The 15,451-nt window shown below is 36.3% G+C and overlaps 1 protein-coding gene across 2 annotated transcripts in view; it reads left to right on the forward strand.

The window, feature by feature from the left end:
- dock5 (dedicator of cytokinesis 5) overlaps window positions 1–15,451 on the forward strand; it is a 272,453-nt gene that overhangs the window by 169,774 nt on the left and 87,228 nt on the right. For both annotated transcript variants that reach the window (XM_039769628.1, XM_039769630.1), the window contains exons 17-18: window positions 1,308–1,411; window positions 2,437–2,617. In XM_039769628.1, the coding sequence (XP_039625562.1) occupies window positions 1,308–1,411; window positions 2,437–2,617 (285 nt within the window). The remainder of the gene's footprint in view (window positions 1–1,307; window positions 1,412–2,436; window positions 2,618–15,451) is intronic.

Below are 15,451 nucleotides of genomic sequence, written 5' to 3' on the forward strand. Positions count from 1 at the left end.
GGCCTAATGCTGGATTAAGTAAACAAAATCCGCAAACCTGCTTTTTTTCCAAGTTTAGTCCAGTGGTTGCTTTCTTTTGTAGAATGATACCTTTTCACAAATGTGCACTTAAGACAGTTTTGTTTTCTTTGTAATGGTTCTTGTGTTGAGCTTGTGGTGGATGCTGCCAGAATGTTTTGTTGTTATGCTACTAATTGGTTCCAGTATTTGTGAACTGAAAGCCAGGTCTGCGCTCATGATTTTAAAATGAGTGTATAGTGATTAGAAAATGTATTCACCTCCTTGGAAGTATTCACATTGTATTATTATACAACATTCAAGGATCCTCATGAGAGATTAAGAATACCCCTCATACTCCTATAGTCCAGGACCTCCATTATTGCAGATAACCATTACCAGTTGGAAAACTCATATTTGCTTTTTTGGTGTTTTATCTATAGGGGAGTTAAGGAATACTAATTAATGCATTAAAAGCAATGGTATTATTTCTTCTGAAGGGTAACTGCCTTTCTTTAGTGGTATTCACGAAAAAAGAGGCCTTAGCAGCTAGAATATATGGGTATCAGTCAATAGATCAAACGGCTTCCGTTTTGGTAAGGGCTACTTTTCTCATCTCAGCTATTTGATTTAGTCATGTTCTATTTTGGTATGTTAGATTTCACTTTCACTTCTTCCTGCACTACATATATTGCTAATATTATCGTTATTATGACTGCTGCAATATTTCATGTTGAGGGCAACATACATAAAATGAAATCATACCAAGGTTTAAATGTGTAACATCTACTTTGCCATGTGCTCTTTTCCAAGATATAAATATTTTTAATTCATTTAAGCAGAGTCGTGATCTTAGAATCTTTTCCGGTTGTGATGTCAGTGCACTATGAATTGTCAGGCACTTGGACCTCAGGAAATTACAACACCAGTGTACCAAATGACACCATTTATCTCTTTAACAATAATAGGAGATTGTGTGCAGAGTATTATTCATTTTTTAATGATATTAAAAAAGGAAACAAAGTGCTTTCATGTTGCCTGATTTTTGAGAAAGAGAAACCCTGTTGCCTTGTTTTTATGCTTGTAGGAAGTTTAAGAAAAATGTAAATTTCGCATAAGGTGCTTGAATATTTATTACAATTAAGGCATTTATCAAATAATGGACATAATCATTTGAGAGTCAGCTTTATTACATATCTTCAGAAATTAAATATTGTTCTACCCTTTCTGCTTCCTCGTAAAAAGGGTGGAAGGGGAAAAATCAGATACATATTTCATGAACAAACTACTAGATACTATTCTATTTCCAGCCAGGGACAAGTCAGAGAAACCATTTGGCATGGCATTTGTGAAACTTATGAAAGAGGATGAAACTACCCTGCGAGATGGGAAACATGACCTTCTTGTATACAAGGTGAGGCATAGAGCTGGTATGTTAATTTGGTATTAGCTCATCAATTTTATATACATTTTAGAGAGAATTACAACACCTAGTGAATTACAGCAGTTAGTGTCCATAACCTTGATTTATTAGTTTCCTTATATAACACAAATGTATAAAATGATTTCTTTAGGACTTCAATCCCTGAGGTTGTTGGTTCAAATCCTGTGTAACAAAGGCGCTATATAGGCACCTAACCCGACACAGAAAGACATGGAGGCACGTATAAAAAGTACAAATACTTTTATTTTCCTCCAGCTGTGGGACACGTCTTCCCCGTGCCACACAGCCCAAACACAGTCCCAAAGCACCAACACTAAATCACAACACACTCTTCTTCCTCTACCACCACTCCTCCACAAGCGTAGTCCTCCTCCTCCCGACCCTTGCTCCTCGAGTGGTGGTGGCTGGCCCTTTTTATAACCCACCCGGAAGTGTTCCAGGTGCTTGACCGCCTGGTCCTAATTTCACCTCCGGGTGGGGCTGAAGATTCGTCCAGCCAGGCTGCTGAGTCCATGCAGCTCCCCCTAGCGGCCATCCGAGCCCCCAACCAGGCTGTGGAGGACTCCATCTCCCATGGAGCCCTGCAGGTGGTTGGGGAATCACCGTCAGCCATGGAGGTTGCCACCAAGCGTCCAGGGGGAGGTACTGGAGTGCCCATGGTGGCTCCCCCGGAACATAAGTAGCAGGGGCGTCCCTGCCGGGTATTGGACCCGGCTGTCCTTCACACCTGCTACTGACAATGTGTGACCATGAGCAAGTCACTTCACCTGCCTTTACTCCAATTGGAAAAATAAAAGAAGTATAACCAATGGTATCTGTCAGATATCGCAAGTTGCCTTGAATAAAGACGTCAGCCAAATAATAATCAAAAGGATTAATAAATAAATAAAACATTCAGTGTTTGTATATCTAAAAGTAAGAGGAGTTAACACTTATGCATGTGTCACACAAGTATTGGTCTTAAAATCAGATTTTTTAATGTGATTTACTTTTAGGGAGATGTGAAGAAAGCAGAAGATGCTAAGTCATACCTCTGTCTAGCAGGCACCAGAGTGGATCAGGATGAGAGAGAGCGGCAAACTGGAAAACCCTTTCATCATTCTAGCAACCTTCCTGTTATTAAGGACAGCTTTCAGATTGGGACACTCATTTGTTCAACCAAGCTAACTCAAAATGGTGAGAACTGTAATATAAAATTGTTTTCTGTGTAAGAGCTGTGGAGAACAGAAGATAGTGCTGACAACTCAACTCAACAGTCTTGGATTCTATTAAGACTTGTAAAGCTTTTTATTTTTCTGTGATGCCAAGGCAGAATTCTTTTTTAAAACATAATGCTACTAGTTATTGCTTACAATCTTCTAATAAGGTAGTCAACTATCAGAAAGTATTAGGAAGCTATCTGTCTATGATTAGTTACTTCATTGTCTATCTGTGATTAGTCATTTTCTGTCTCTCTATAGAATAGTCAGTTTCCATCTATGTATCTGTCTATGATTAGTCACTTCTTTATCTATCTATCTATCTATCTATCTATCTATCTATCTATCTATCTATCTATCTATCTATCTATCTATCTATCTATCTATCTATCTAATATTTAATATCTATCTTTCTATCTCATTGTATTATAGTGACTCTTAAATGTATCAGTCTATCTCTGTCTTGTAGTACTTTTGGTATCCATCTGTGTAGACATTTATAGTATTTGATTAATAATTTGTTTTTCTGAAAAAATGAAACTATTTTTAACATCCGAAAAATGAATAAGGAATCTATAATGGGAGATCTTGGGAGAAATCACTTACGTTACAGAGCTTTGAATGCTGTCTGTCATTAGATAGCACAAAACTTTACGCAACTAAATAAAGACAAAAAAGGAGTTCCAATGGCTGTTATCAAGTCTGAAACAGAATAAAACCATACAAAACAGATTTCCGTCATCTTCAATGTGAACATGGTTTTAAAATAACACAGGAATTTTGTTGATTATATATATTACAGAAGGTGCGGCGCGGTGGTGAAGTGGTAGTGCTGTTGCCTCACAGTTAGGAGACCTGGGTTCACTTCCCGGATCCTGCGTGGAGTTTGCATGTTGTCCCTGTGTCTGTGTGGGTTTCCTCCGGGTACTCCGGTTTCCTCCCACAGTCCAAAGACATGCAGGTTAGGTGGACTGGCGATCATAATTGTCCATAGTGGGCGTGTGTGCCCTGTAGTGGGCTGGCACCCTGCCCAGGGTTTGCTTCCTGCCTTGCACCCTGTGTTGGCTGGGATTGGCTCCAGCAGACCCCGTGACCCTGTAGTTAGGATATGGCGGGTTGGATAATGGATGGATATATTACAGAAATATTTTATACATTAAGGTGAAAAAAATTATTTACTTTTTCTTATTAATTAACAGCTAGTGTATTGGTAAAGTGCTGTACTCGGCCTACCTTTTAGCTATGTTTCTGTTTTTACTGGTTTGGAATTCCATATCAAATAGCAACCTTATGTTTCCACCTCTTCAAAATACTGAGTATTCAGTATATCATGTACTTTTAGTATAGAGAATCCTATGGGCTAGATTTAACCTCACAAAAAATTTCTCCCATGTAAATCAGAGATTATATTAAATGGCATATAGCTCACTTCACAAACATTTTCCAATTGTTTATCACTGCAAATAATGAATACTGATATACAATGTATCTCCGCACTATACTAATGTTTTTTTATGGTTATATTTGTATTAAGAGCAAGGAAATAACAGAAACTGAAAAATTAGTAAGTGATTATAACAACTCTAATAAAAAGAGAAAATAGTGGAACCTCCCACAACAACCTCACTCCCAAATAACTCCAGATATAGTCCCATGTAAGAGAATGCTAAAGGTATTTCAATGAAATTACATTTGCTTAAGTGGATAGAAGACAGTGATGCAGCCATCAAAAAATACCATGACATGGAACGAAAGGATAAGGAAAGAAGCATAACAATGACAATTCAGGAACACATATACTGTAGTTAAGAAAATGAGAGGGATTGGAAGCAGGATTGACCTGGGAATCCTGTTGAAATTCATCATACAGTTTCACTAATCAATATTAGAACTGAATGTAGTCTGATTATGTTAAAAAAGAATGATTTTTAGTATGTGAATGAGAGGGAATTGGAAGAAAACTAAAGAGGGACTATCATAGTTTTTATAAGCAGTGTCCCACATATCTTATATTTTGTAAATATCTATTACTCAATGACTTGTGTCTTTTCTGGAAACAGTACTTTACTACAAAAGTTTCAGGTAACAAGTGGAGATTAATAATAGATAACATAGACATGCTCAAACTGTGTAAGATATGGTTTAGTTAAGCCCAAAACTGTATAATACACATCTATTCAAAAATCATGCCAATAATAGACCCTATCTGAGACAGTTGTTTTGAAGCACATGCTTCCCTCAGCTACATGCTGTAGTTATGGCTGTTGCATTAACCTTTCTAGACAATATTTGCATATTTCTCTAGTAGCTTATCATAAATCCCCATCCCGTAATAGTCCTTTTTGGGGTAATATGGTATAAAGCTTCACTGTTTAATGAACACTGTTGTTAATAGCCTACTCAGCATTGCTGGCTCGCTTCTAATTCTGCTAACCCAGAGGGGTCCTAACCTTAATTCAATACCACAGTAGGAAAATGATCTCCTGCCTTATTTTCAGCTTAGTAATCTTTTCAATGCTTTATAAGTGTACTCTTGGCTAGGGCTCAGCTTAAAGTAATCAAAGCAAATGCTGACCACTCTTAATTTCTGTAGCCATCATATTTATTTACTGTTCATTTATTTAAAAAACATTTGAATTTTTTATTGGTAACTTTTCATATATTTTACTTTAGTGAAGAAAGTGATTTAAAAGTGACTACTGGACAAAATAGTTAATATGTATACTTTATTGATTTTTTTTTTTGGCATTGTGAAAAGTGACATCCCATTGGTTGGAAGAGACTACATATTCATGAGGTTTGGAACTTTTATATCCACACAAATAAATTATATCTTGAATCTTGAAGCCTAGGTTTGTATAAATAGTATAAACCCTGATTTTTTCATGTCCATCTTACCTTTTGTCCTCAATAATTTTCACAGTTGCAGTTGAGTCACTTAAAATTAAAACATTAATTTTATTTAAATTTTTTTCATTTTTTTTCATTTTTATTACTATTTAATTTAATACTGTTTCTTTGTATCAGTATACTGCTGCTGGATTATGTGAATTTCCCCTTGGGATTAATAAAGTATCTATCTATCTATCTATCTATCTATCTATCTATCTATCTATCTATCTATCTATCTATCTATCTATCTATCTATCTATCTATCTATCTATACAGGCCTTCGTATGATTAACTGGGGATGAAAGAAATTCCAAAGTGTCAACTCTTCATGCATAGTATATGGTGCTTTATTTAATTGAGCCTCACTTGTCATTTACACACAAATTAAACACAATTGATGAGTTCAAGAAGATGTTCAAATTTAAGATTAAAATAGGCACAAATATACAAACATAAATGTTCAAATCTACTTAATCTAATGTAGGGTCACTGAAGTCACATTGGACATAAAACCGAAAAAGTCTTGGACAGGACACCAGTCACTGGGCCTTTCAATGCAAATGCACACACTTGCCAGCTTGTAATCTCCAAATATCCTAAATGCACACGCACGATGTGGGAGGAACACCGGAATTCCTAGAAGAAAAATAATACAGACTTAAGGAGAATATGCAAAATCGAAAGAGATAACAATTGGATAGTGAATTCAGGCTGGACCTATGAGGCAGCGGTGCTGACCACTATGCCATTATGCCATCCTGAACAAAAATGTATTATTTCAAATTAACACTTTAGCATGTAAGTCCAACTTTGTGTATTTTGCTTTGATTGGTCTGTATTGGTTCTCCTGGTTAATGGTCAAAAGTACTCATTTACCAGGAGAATCAACATCATTAGAATTAATCTTTTATGTAAATAAACAAGACATTCTTTAAAAAATGTACATATAGATTATACTTTTAGCTGGGTAAGCAAACTAACGTAGACTGCCAAAAAAGGTTGGGGTACCAACCTGGTTACCCCTTTTAATAATATAAATGAAAAAAACAATGGCTAAAAAAAGGTGTCTGCAAAATAGTGAGGCAATAAATGATTTGAAGCTCTGTCCTTCTCGAGTGTGAGTTTGATATTTCCCTACATGTTGTACTCCATTTGAATTTGTATGTGTCAAATAAAATATGGCTTGATTTAATCAGACATCCTTGAGATCACCATAAGCCCTCATGCTTTTATAACCATTTTTTGGTGCAACACCTGACATACTCCAAAACGTAGTAAGATCTGTACAGTAGCAAACAATAGTCTACTACATATTATAAAACATGTGTAACTTTTCTGAAGTGGAAGAGTATTAATGCTATTGATATCCATCCATCCATCCATCATCTAACCCGCTCTATCCTAACACAGGGTCATGGGGGTCTGCTGGAGCCAATCCCAGCCAACACAGGCAAGAAGAAACCCTGGGCAGGGCGCCAGCCCACCACAGAATTCTATTGATATGATATACAATTAACTGAAGAAACTCTTACCAGCCTAGTATTGTAAAATCAGAAAATAATGTCCTGTATCACTTAAAATTAGGTAAAAACTGCATGTGCATGTCATCGAATGATTGAAACTTTATTTTTATGTATATGATAGCCCTTGATCAAAAGGGATCCTCAAGTAGAACTCTTTGTAGTGATTACTGAACATTCTCAATTGCTGCATTCCCTTCAACCCATTCAATCACTTAACATTTAATATACTCTTTTACTCAAGCTTTCTTCCTGTGTAAATTGGAAAGTTTGCTTAAATATGATCATTTCATGAAGCACTAAACGTGTATGGTTCCATGAAAAATTATGTGTTACATTAGGTAAAGGGCCACAGAAAGAACAAGTAACAGGTTTTTATTTATGTCATTTATTGAATGAATCATGACATAAATACTTTTCCAAGGTACTGTTACATGTATATTGTTTGCTTAGTTATGTGTGTTTTTTATAGATATTTCAAAAAATTATAAAAATATAATAGGCCAACCTACATTCTGTTCAATGGCATCCACTTTCAGTTATAACTAGCTGAAATAACCAGCATTGCGCTGGAGGAAAATAAAGTGTTTTTTTTTTTTTTTGTATTTATTTAAGAAAAATATAATTTCAAAAAACTACAACTTTAAAAATAAAAATAAATTAACAAACAATGAAGACTCACTAATGTGCATGACTTCTGGTCTTGTATGTATGTTATCATACATTTGATGCTTGGAACAGGGCCAACTTGATTTAATTTTAAAGCAACAGGGGTGCGATGGTGCTCAAACATAAAGAATTCTGTCAGTCACCTCCAGTTCACCCTCTGGTGGTCATTCCGAGTGTTAACTGGATGATAACATGCATAAAAGACTGCAAGATCACTCCCCACCCTACCCAGTTAGGGCTGATTTCACCCTACAGTATTTTTAGTTGATCAATGAGAAACATGTATACCAAGTTTCATGAAATCACTCCAGCCGTTCGGAAGTGATGCTGGAACGTACATACATACACAAATTGACTTTTATATATATATAGATTCATGGTAAAAATGTTACCTGCAAATGGAAGTTAAAGTTTAAATTCATTTTCTAACCTGCTTACCCAAGACCACGGTCATGGTGGGGGTTTGGATGGACTGCTGTCACTGTCCTGCTCCACTGACAGACTGAGCAGATCATTCCTCCCCCACACTATGTGACTGTTCAATTCCACCCGGGGGGGTAAACGTTAACATTATACAATGTTATTGTCTGTTGTACCTGCATTTTTATCACTCTTTAATTTAAAATTGTTTTTTATCAGTATGCTGCTCCTGGAGTATGTGAATTTCCCCTTGGGATTAATAAAGTATCTACAGTATCTATCTATCTATCTATCTACCTATCTATCTGGAGTCTAGCCCAACTAGCATAGAGCTCAATTCAGGAACTAACCCTGGATACGGCACCAGTCCATTGCAGGGCAAACACACACACACACACACACACTCATACAGCAAACGCACACAAGGGCTAGTTTAGCATTGCCAACTCACCCAACCTGCATGTCTTTGGACAGTGCAAGGAAACTGGAGCACATGGAGGATACCCACACAGACATGGGGAGAACATGCAAACTCTATGCAGGGAGGACCTGGTCTCCTTATTGCGAGGTTACAGCATTGCCATTGCTCCATCCTGCCACCCATATTCAGATTAGGAAAGTCAAATAATTGTTATGTTACACCTTATAAGTTCAAAAGCATTTTGGTGAATGATTTTTTTTTTTTTTGATTGCTGTATCTTTGTTTCTATGAGTCACGATTATTCAGTAAGCAACTCAGATTCCTTTCTGTAAATGGCAAGTGTAGGAAAAATTGAAATAACATGCCAAGAGCATTCAGGCAGAAAGGGTGTGTGAAGAAAATAGCTGATTCACGGGGTGGGACTTAAGCAAAGAATTTTTTTGGCAAATTTATATTAGCAGTAGACAAATGATACATACTGGAAAATATCTACTTTTTAACAGAAGAGTGTGTAAGTATAGAATGATTTTTCTTGCAGGTAACTCAAATTTAGCTTTGTCACTGGTTATAATATTTATTCACTGCCATATGCACCTTTCCAGCCACCATAAAAACCTCACACTGTTTCCATCCCATCTGAACTAGAGTGGTGCTGAGGTGTCACCCATTGCATGGCTGTACTAGGGTCTTAATCTGGGATCCTGAGTTGCTTTGTCATGTGGTGGGTGCGGCAATGCGCTGTGTCAGCGTGTGCTCCTAACCTCTCTCTCTCTCTCTCTCTCTCTCTCTCTCGTAAGCATCTTCTTCTGCATAGCATTCAGAAATTCAAAGAAAATAACTGCAGCTTATGTTGATTATGAAACCTTTATAATTCTGAATATTAAAGTCACACAAAAAAATGGGAAACACAAAAGTACAAAGTAAAGATTCCAAAAATGAATTAATGTTAAAAATATTCACTAAATTATAAAAAATATTCATTAAATTATACCATTTTGCACAGTTTCCCTCTTTGCCTTTTTTGTCCATGTTTTGTCCAAATTGTTCATTTCCTGTAGCAAAGTGCAACTAGTTCCATACTATATACAGCATCTGTAATATTTTATATAAAAGGACAGTACAGACTTGTACAGAATTAATTAGACTGTGAAATACAATATTATAATCTTAGAATGGAGTCACACAGTGTTCAATATCCAATATCTATTTATTACACTGCAAAAAATGCATATGCAAAAACTACACAAACAAACTTAAAATGGCAGCTGTTTTGCTTTTATGCAAATGCAGTAAGCAAAGTTTACTGGACAAGATTTCTTAAGGTAAGCTAAATAATCATACATTTTTTTGATAAGTCAATAATTCTCACAGTATGGTAAACAAGATTTAATGTCATGATAGAAGTAGTTTTCACTTTATTAGATTTCTTTTTTTGCAGTGCATGATGGAAGTATTGGGCAAGGACAGGTACATAGTTTTGCTGTTTTGATTCTTGGATAACATTTTTAGTTTTGGCAGTCATTCTTTCTTGTTTGTTTTTTTTTTGCCATCTGTTTTATGAAGCCATTTACTTAACATTTTCATTTCCTAGTCCATTCTTAATTACATTTATAAAGCCTTTGGGCTTTTCATCACTACAGTGCACAATAAAATGTATTGTTTTTGACAGACAACTTACAGTGTTGTCAGCTGTTTTAAATGTGGTAAATTTGTAACACAGTAAAGGAAGTAGTTATGGTTAAGTTGAAATTCCTATCCCCATGTTTGTCTGAAGTGACTATAGATAAGCAGTGCAAAAGTATGCAGAGAATGGAGGGTGTACACTCAATATCATAGTTATGTTTTGTAGACAGTCTGACCTTACTTAAGAATACTGTACAGGAAAAATATGTGATTTGTCTTTAATAGGGAAATGTATACTTTTCCATTAGTTTATTACTCTTTTTGAGAGACATCTAAGAATATGTCAGCTTTTCCCTTCATATTCTTATTTTACTGTATGCAGCTCGCAGCACTGCACTCTGTGATCCTCTACCAGAGTTGCAAATCAAAATCTGCTCATTTTTTAAGAACCATGAAAGGTAAGGAAGCAGCTCCAAGCACACCTTAGTTAGAACAGACGTTGCCACAGTTTGTTCTGTTGACTTTAATTGGTGTGTTTGATGCTCTTTGGCACCATCTTGTGCCACATCCTGGAAGTGCATGACATTTTTTTTGACAGCTCATTGGGTTATCTACATACAGTAAAACGTTAATTTCCAAACATTCGATTCTTCCTGACGAAGCTTACTGTTTTGATGTTTTTTTATATATCTTTTACAAGAAATAGTTTATAATAGTGTAACAGAAGAAGGTACTGTAAAGCATCCCTGTACCACAAAGGTTAAAACCAAGAAACTCATAACTATAAAAATGTGGTGCCTTTATTTTAAATAACAAGGCATATTAGGGAACATGGAAAATACAAAATTGAAATGGTAATGCAGTTTGTCCTATTAGTGACATCGCAAAATATAAAACCTTTTTCCTTTCTCACCGATTGTAAAACTTTCTGGCTTCTTCCTCCTATCATGCACCCTTAAAATCTCCTGTCAGTGGTAGACTCCATATGTCCCTGACTTTATGTAGCTTTAAACTCCCTCAGGGTTACTTCAACCAAGTTTTTGGGATCCCTTTTGTGCTTAGGGTTGGCAATTGTTTTTCTACGGTAACACTAGGCTGTAACTTCTCCTTGCTGTCTGCACTGTCTATACGCCACAAGTCTTTTTATACACTTTAAAGAACTGGGTAACTCAGGAAACCTCTGAGCTTCACATTGTAAAGTGGTGACATGACCTCACTAAGCGTTTACTGTTATTTAACTGGTTGGAAGGTTTTGATTGGTCTTCTGTTCTGCCTCACAGTTCTCACATTTACAACAGTTATTTATGGTTCTGCCTGCTATTGGCCAGATGTTTTTAATAGCCTTTTGTCAACCATCCACTGGCTCTGCATGCCCCAGTTTAGATTGGTGCTAGGCTATCTTCCTGAGTTATGGGGATTAGCAGACAGAGTACCTCTGTTTCTGCATTTTTAAAAAAACACAATATTTCTTTCCATTGCTACACAGTTGATACACAGATATATTTTCCACAGAAATAGATCAAAACAAATTCTCTTAACCCTTTATTGGAATGTCTAGAAGATACTAAAACATGGCTGTCACTAAATTGTCGTAGTCTAAACAGCAAAAAGACAGAGATTGTGTGTTTTGGACTTTATGATCTTACATGTGCTACAGAAATTATCTTGGACCCCTGACAACCTGCTGTAAACCCTTCACAAAAAATCTTGGTGCGATTTTTGATAATGTTCTCACATTTGATAAACAAATTAACTTCATGGTTAAAGCCTGTTTCTATCAGCTCAGGGTATTGGCCTTAGGTCAAGCCCTTTCTTATTGTAAATGATTTTGAAACATTAATTCATGCGTTTGTCTGTTCTTGGCTTGACTATTGCAACTCATTATACATTGGAATTAATCAGTCATTCCTTGCTTTTTTCTTCAGCTCATGCAGAACGCTGCTGCCGGGCTTCTTAACAGGCACACAAAATCAGAATCACATCACGACAGTGTTAGCTTCTCTAAGCTGACTTCTTGTTCGCTACAGGATTGATTTTAAAATGTGTTATGATGTCCCTGAATGGATTAGCCCCCTTTTATCTTACTGACCTCTTACACCCTTACTCTCCTTCATGATCACTGAGGTCCTCTGACCAGAAGTTATTGGTTGTGCCGAGTTTTAGACTTAAGTTTAGAGGGGACTGTGCTTTTGCAATGGCTGCCCCTAAGCTTTGGAATAGTCTACCTTTTTATATTAGGCCAGCACCAACTTTGGTCACTTTTAAATTCTTCCTGAAAGCCTATCTTTTTGACTTAGTATTTTAAACTTGTGAGTATTTTTGGTGTATTTAATTACTGGATATGTATACTGTATATACTGTATGTATCTGGTGTATTTATGGAAGCTGGTCAACTTCGGTTGTTTTTAAATACGCTCTATAAATTAAATTGACTTGACTTGCATTTTAATATAGATTTTCTACCAGCCAACTAGCTAAACATATCTACCTTACTGTTTTCCCTGTGTAACTGAAACTAAACTTAAAGAAGAGTAGGAAGGTGAGAAGTGAGGTGCAAAGCACATTCTAGCTAGGAGAAACATCTTTAGCAGCTCCTTGCCAACTTGAGTTAAACTTTGCTTTACTTGTGCAGCTCACAGTACCAGAGTTATCGAGTTATCTCAAGCTGATGTCACATTGCACAACTCACTAAGATTATGTAAATAAATAAAAAAATTGTCCTTTAGAGAATAGGGCATCATTATTAGTAGTTTCACACAACTTTGCTTTTGTGGTATAGAGTGGAGTTCATGTCTGAGCTGTGTGTGAATATGTCAGAACAGGACTGTGTTGCTGCATTCAATATGTCAGTTACGTATTGGTAGATGTTGTACCCTTTGGACGATGCTGCTCATATTGTAGCCAATGGAATCCAAATCGAATTTTGTAGCACCGTGTACTGTAGATGGGAAAATCCCTCAATCTATTTGCCTAGAAACAAGAACTACAATTTTAGGTTTTTGCCTTCTTTATGTTAATCTGTTAATGGATACAATGCAAGTGTTAAAATGTTTTGTGCTCTGCATTTTGAATTAAGAGCAGGCACTGAATGCTGCATCAAATATTTTTTACTTTTTTCCAGCATCATTCAATCATATCTTTCTGCATCTTAGGCTTGTGTTTGGGCACACATCTATAGTTGGACTATTGTTGAACATGGCTTACAAAGTTCTAGGACAGTTTGTCATTTTAGCTACCCTGCTACAGGCTCTGTGTTGCCATCTACTGGTGATTAAGAGAAAATTTAGCTTACTTTAGAAACAAGTTCACATTCATTTTTACACGTACTGTATGTAAATACATAGTGTACGTAAAGCAATGCCATCCCTTCTTACATGTCTCCTCAGAACACTGACATAGTCCTAAATTGAAGAGTTTGGTGGTCAGCTTTAAAGGCACAACAGTTTTAAATGCTGAAATGAGGGAAAAAAATTGAGGAAGCTATTTGTTTTCATGTTCAAACATTTATTGTAAATGTAACATGTCTATTATTGTAGTAGTCTATTTTCTCACAAAAACAATCTTCATACTTCATGATTATGCTATCTGGTCTTTAAGCCATGGAAAAAAAATCTCAGTCATAGCTTTTAAGCTACTTATTTGACCTTGGTAGAATAAAAAAATGATATAATCTTGGTTGTCTTTAAATTGAATAGTAGGATAGTATCAGCACGTTCTTTTTCTCCTCATTATGAGTGTGTTTAGAAGTAGTAAGTCAAAACAAACAGAATTTGCTATGTATCCTTGAAGATGTTTCACCACTCTTCTGAGGAGCTTCTTCAGTTCACTGATATGGAGATTGTTCAAAATTTAAACTTTTATGGGTATTCTGTCATTACCCTAACTCTAATCCATGGTGTCAAGAACATCTAGAGGCAGATGTTAAGTGCATTGAATATGGTTGATAAATGGTGTTGGAGGCTTCCCACCTCTATAGAGAGATAACAGTTTTAAAAGAGGTGTAAAGAAAGCCATCTGTATTAGAGTGAAATAGCTAGGATTTAAATACTGATGAATTTCGCTGCCACTCAGTTGTACTATTCAGTTGCTCAGATGAGCTGTGAAACATCTTGCAGAATACACAGCAAGACTGGTTGCTTTTTACTTCCATCTAATGGATGAAAAACTTGACAGAAATCATGAGCATGACTGTGTTATAGATATAAACTTCCTTTCTTATTCCACTGGTTTTCATTGCAAACTTATGTTTCTTTCAGTTTTATCCTTACTTATATAATATTATTGTCATACACATTGAATACAGCAAGCACGTCTAGTACATCTTTATACGTACACTGATCAGTCGGCAAGGAATGGAATCAAATGAATTTTATTCTTCATGCAAGATTGACTAATGACTTTATTTTGATTTTATGTTTTAATTCAAATGTTGTGACATCTGATTAAAACATCACAGAAACTTTTCACCTTTAATACTGCTCCCTCTTTGTATCTCTTGTGAAAGGCTCAGACTCAAAACACTTAAAAATGTTTGGGGCAGCCACCCGTATATTATTTCTGGCTGCAGTGGGTTTTGGAAGTAAGACAGTAGTGTCTTTGATGGAGTCCAAACAAGAACTGAGGAATAGTGGTTAAGACGGTGGCTTTAAATGCCAAGACCGGAAATGGTGTAAGGGAACGGAAGTGACGTTCTTCTGATGTCATACCTGGAAGTGACACTCTTCTAGGTGCCGGAATCAGAAGTGACGTTCTTCTAGGCACCGGGTCCGGAAGTTATATTCTCCTTGGCACCGGAACCAGATGTGATACTCCTCTAGGCACCGGAACCAGGAGTGCCGTCTTTAGGCCTGAGTCAGAGAGGTTTTCCTGTCTTTGGTCTGCAGAGACAACAGAAGAAGGTTTAATGCACTCCGCCACCCCGTTGCCTGGCGTGGAGTTACCCTCACTTGGTCCATACAGATTCCTCCTACTCGCATGTGTGTGACACTCCCCTTATCTTTCATTGTCTTTCATTATATATTATATTGCATCGCTTCAATATTATGACTAAAGAGAATGTGCTGGAAACAGCTAAATCGTCACAAATCAGGATTCAGCACCCTGGATGTTTGAAAGAAACCACAAGCATTAATATGACAATTGAATACATTCAATTATCTCCCTATATAATGAAACACTAAGGTCTGTGTGTTTGACTAGTCCTTCAGAGCAATCTGATTGGTCAATTTGTTCTTTGGTGACTTGATCAAAAGAGAAAATGTGAGTT

This window comes from Polypterus senegalus, chromosome 11 (genome assembly GCF_016835505.1).
Source record: "Polypterus senegalus isolate Bchr_013 chromosome 11, ASM1683550v1, whole genome shotgun sequence".
Lineage (NCBI taxonomy): Eukaryota > Metazoa > Chordata > Cladistia > Polypteriformes > Polypteridae > Polypterus > Polypterus senegalus.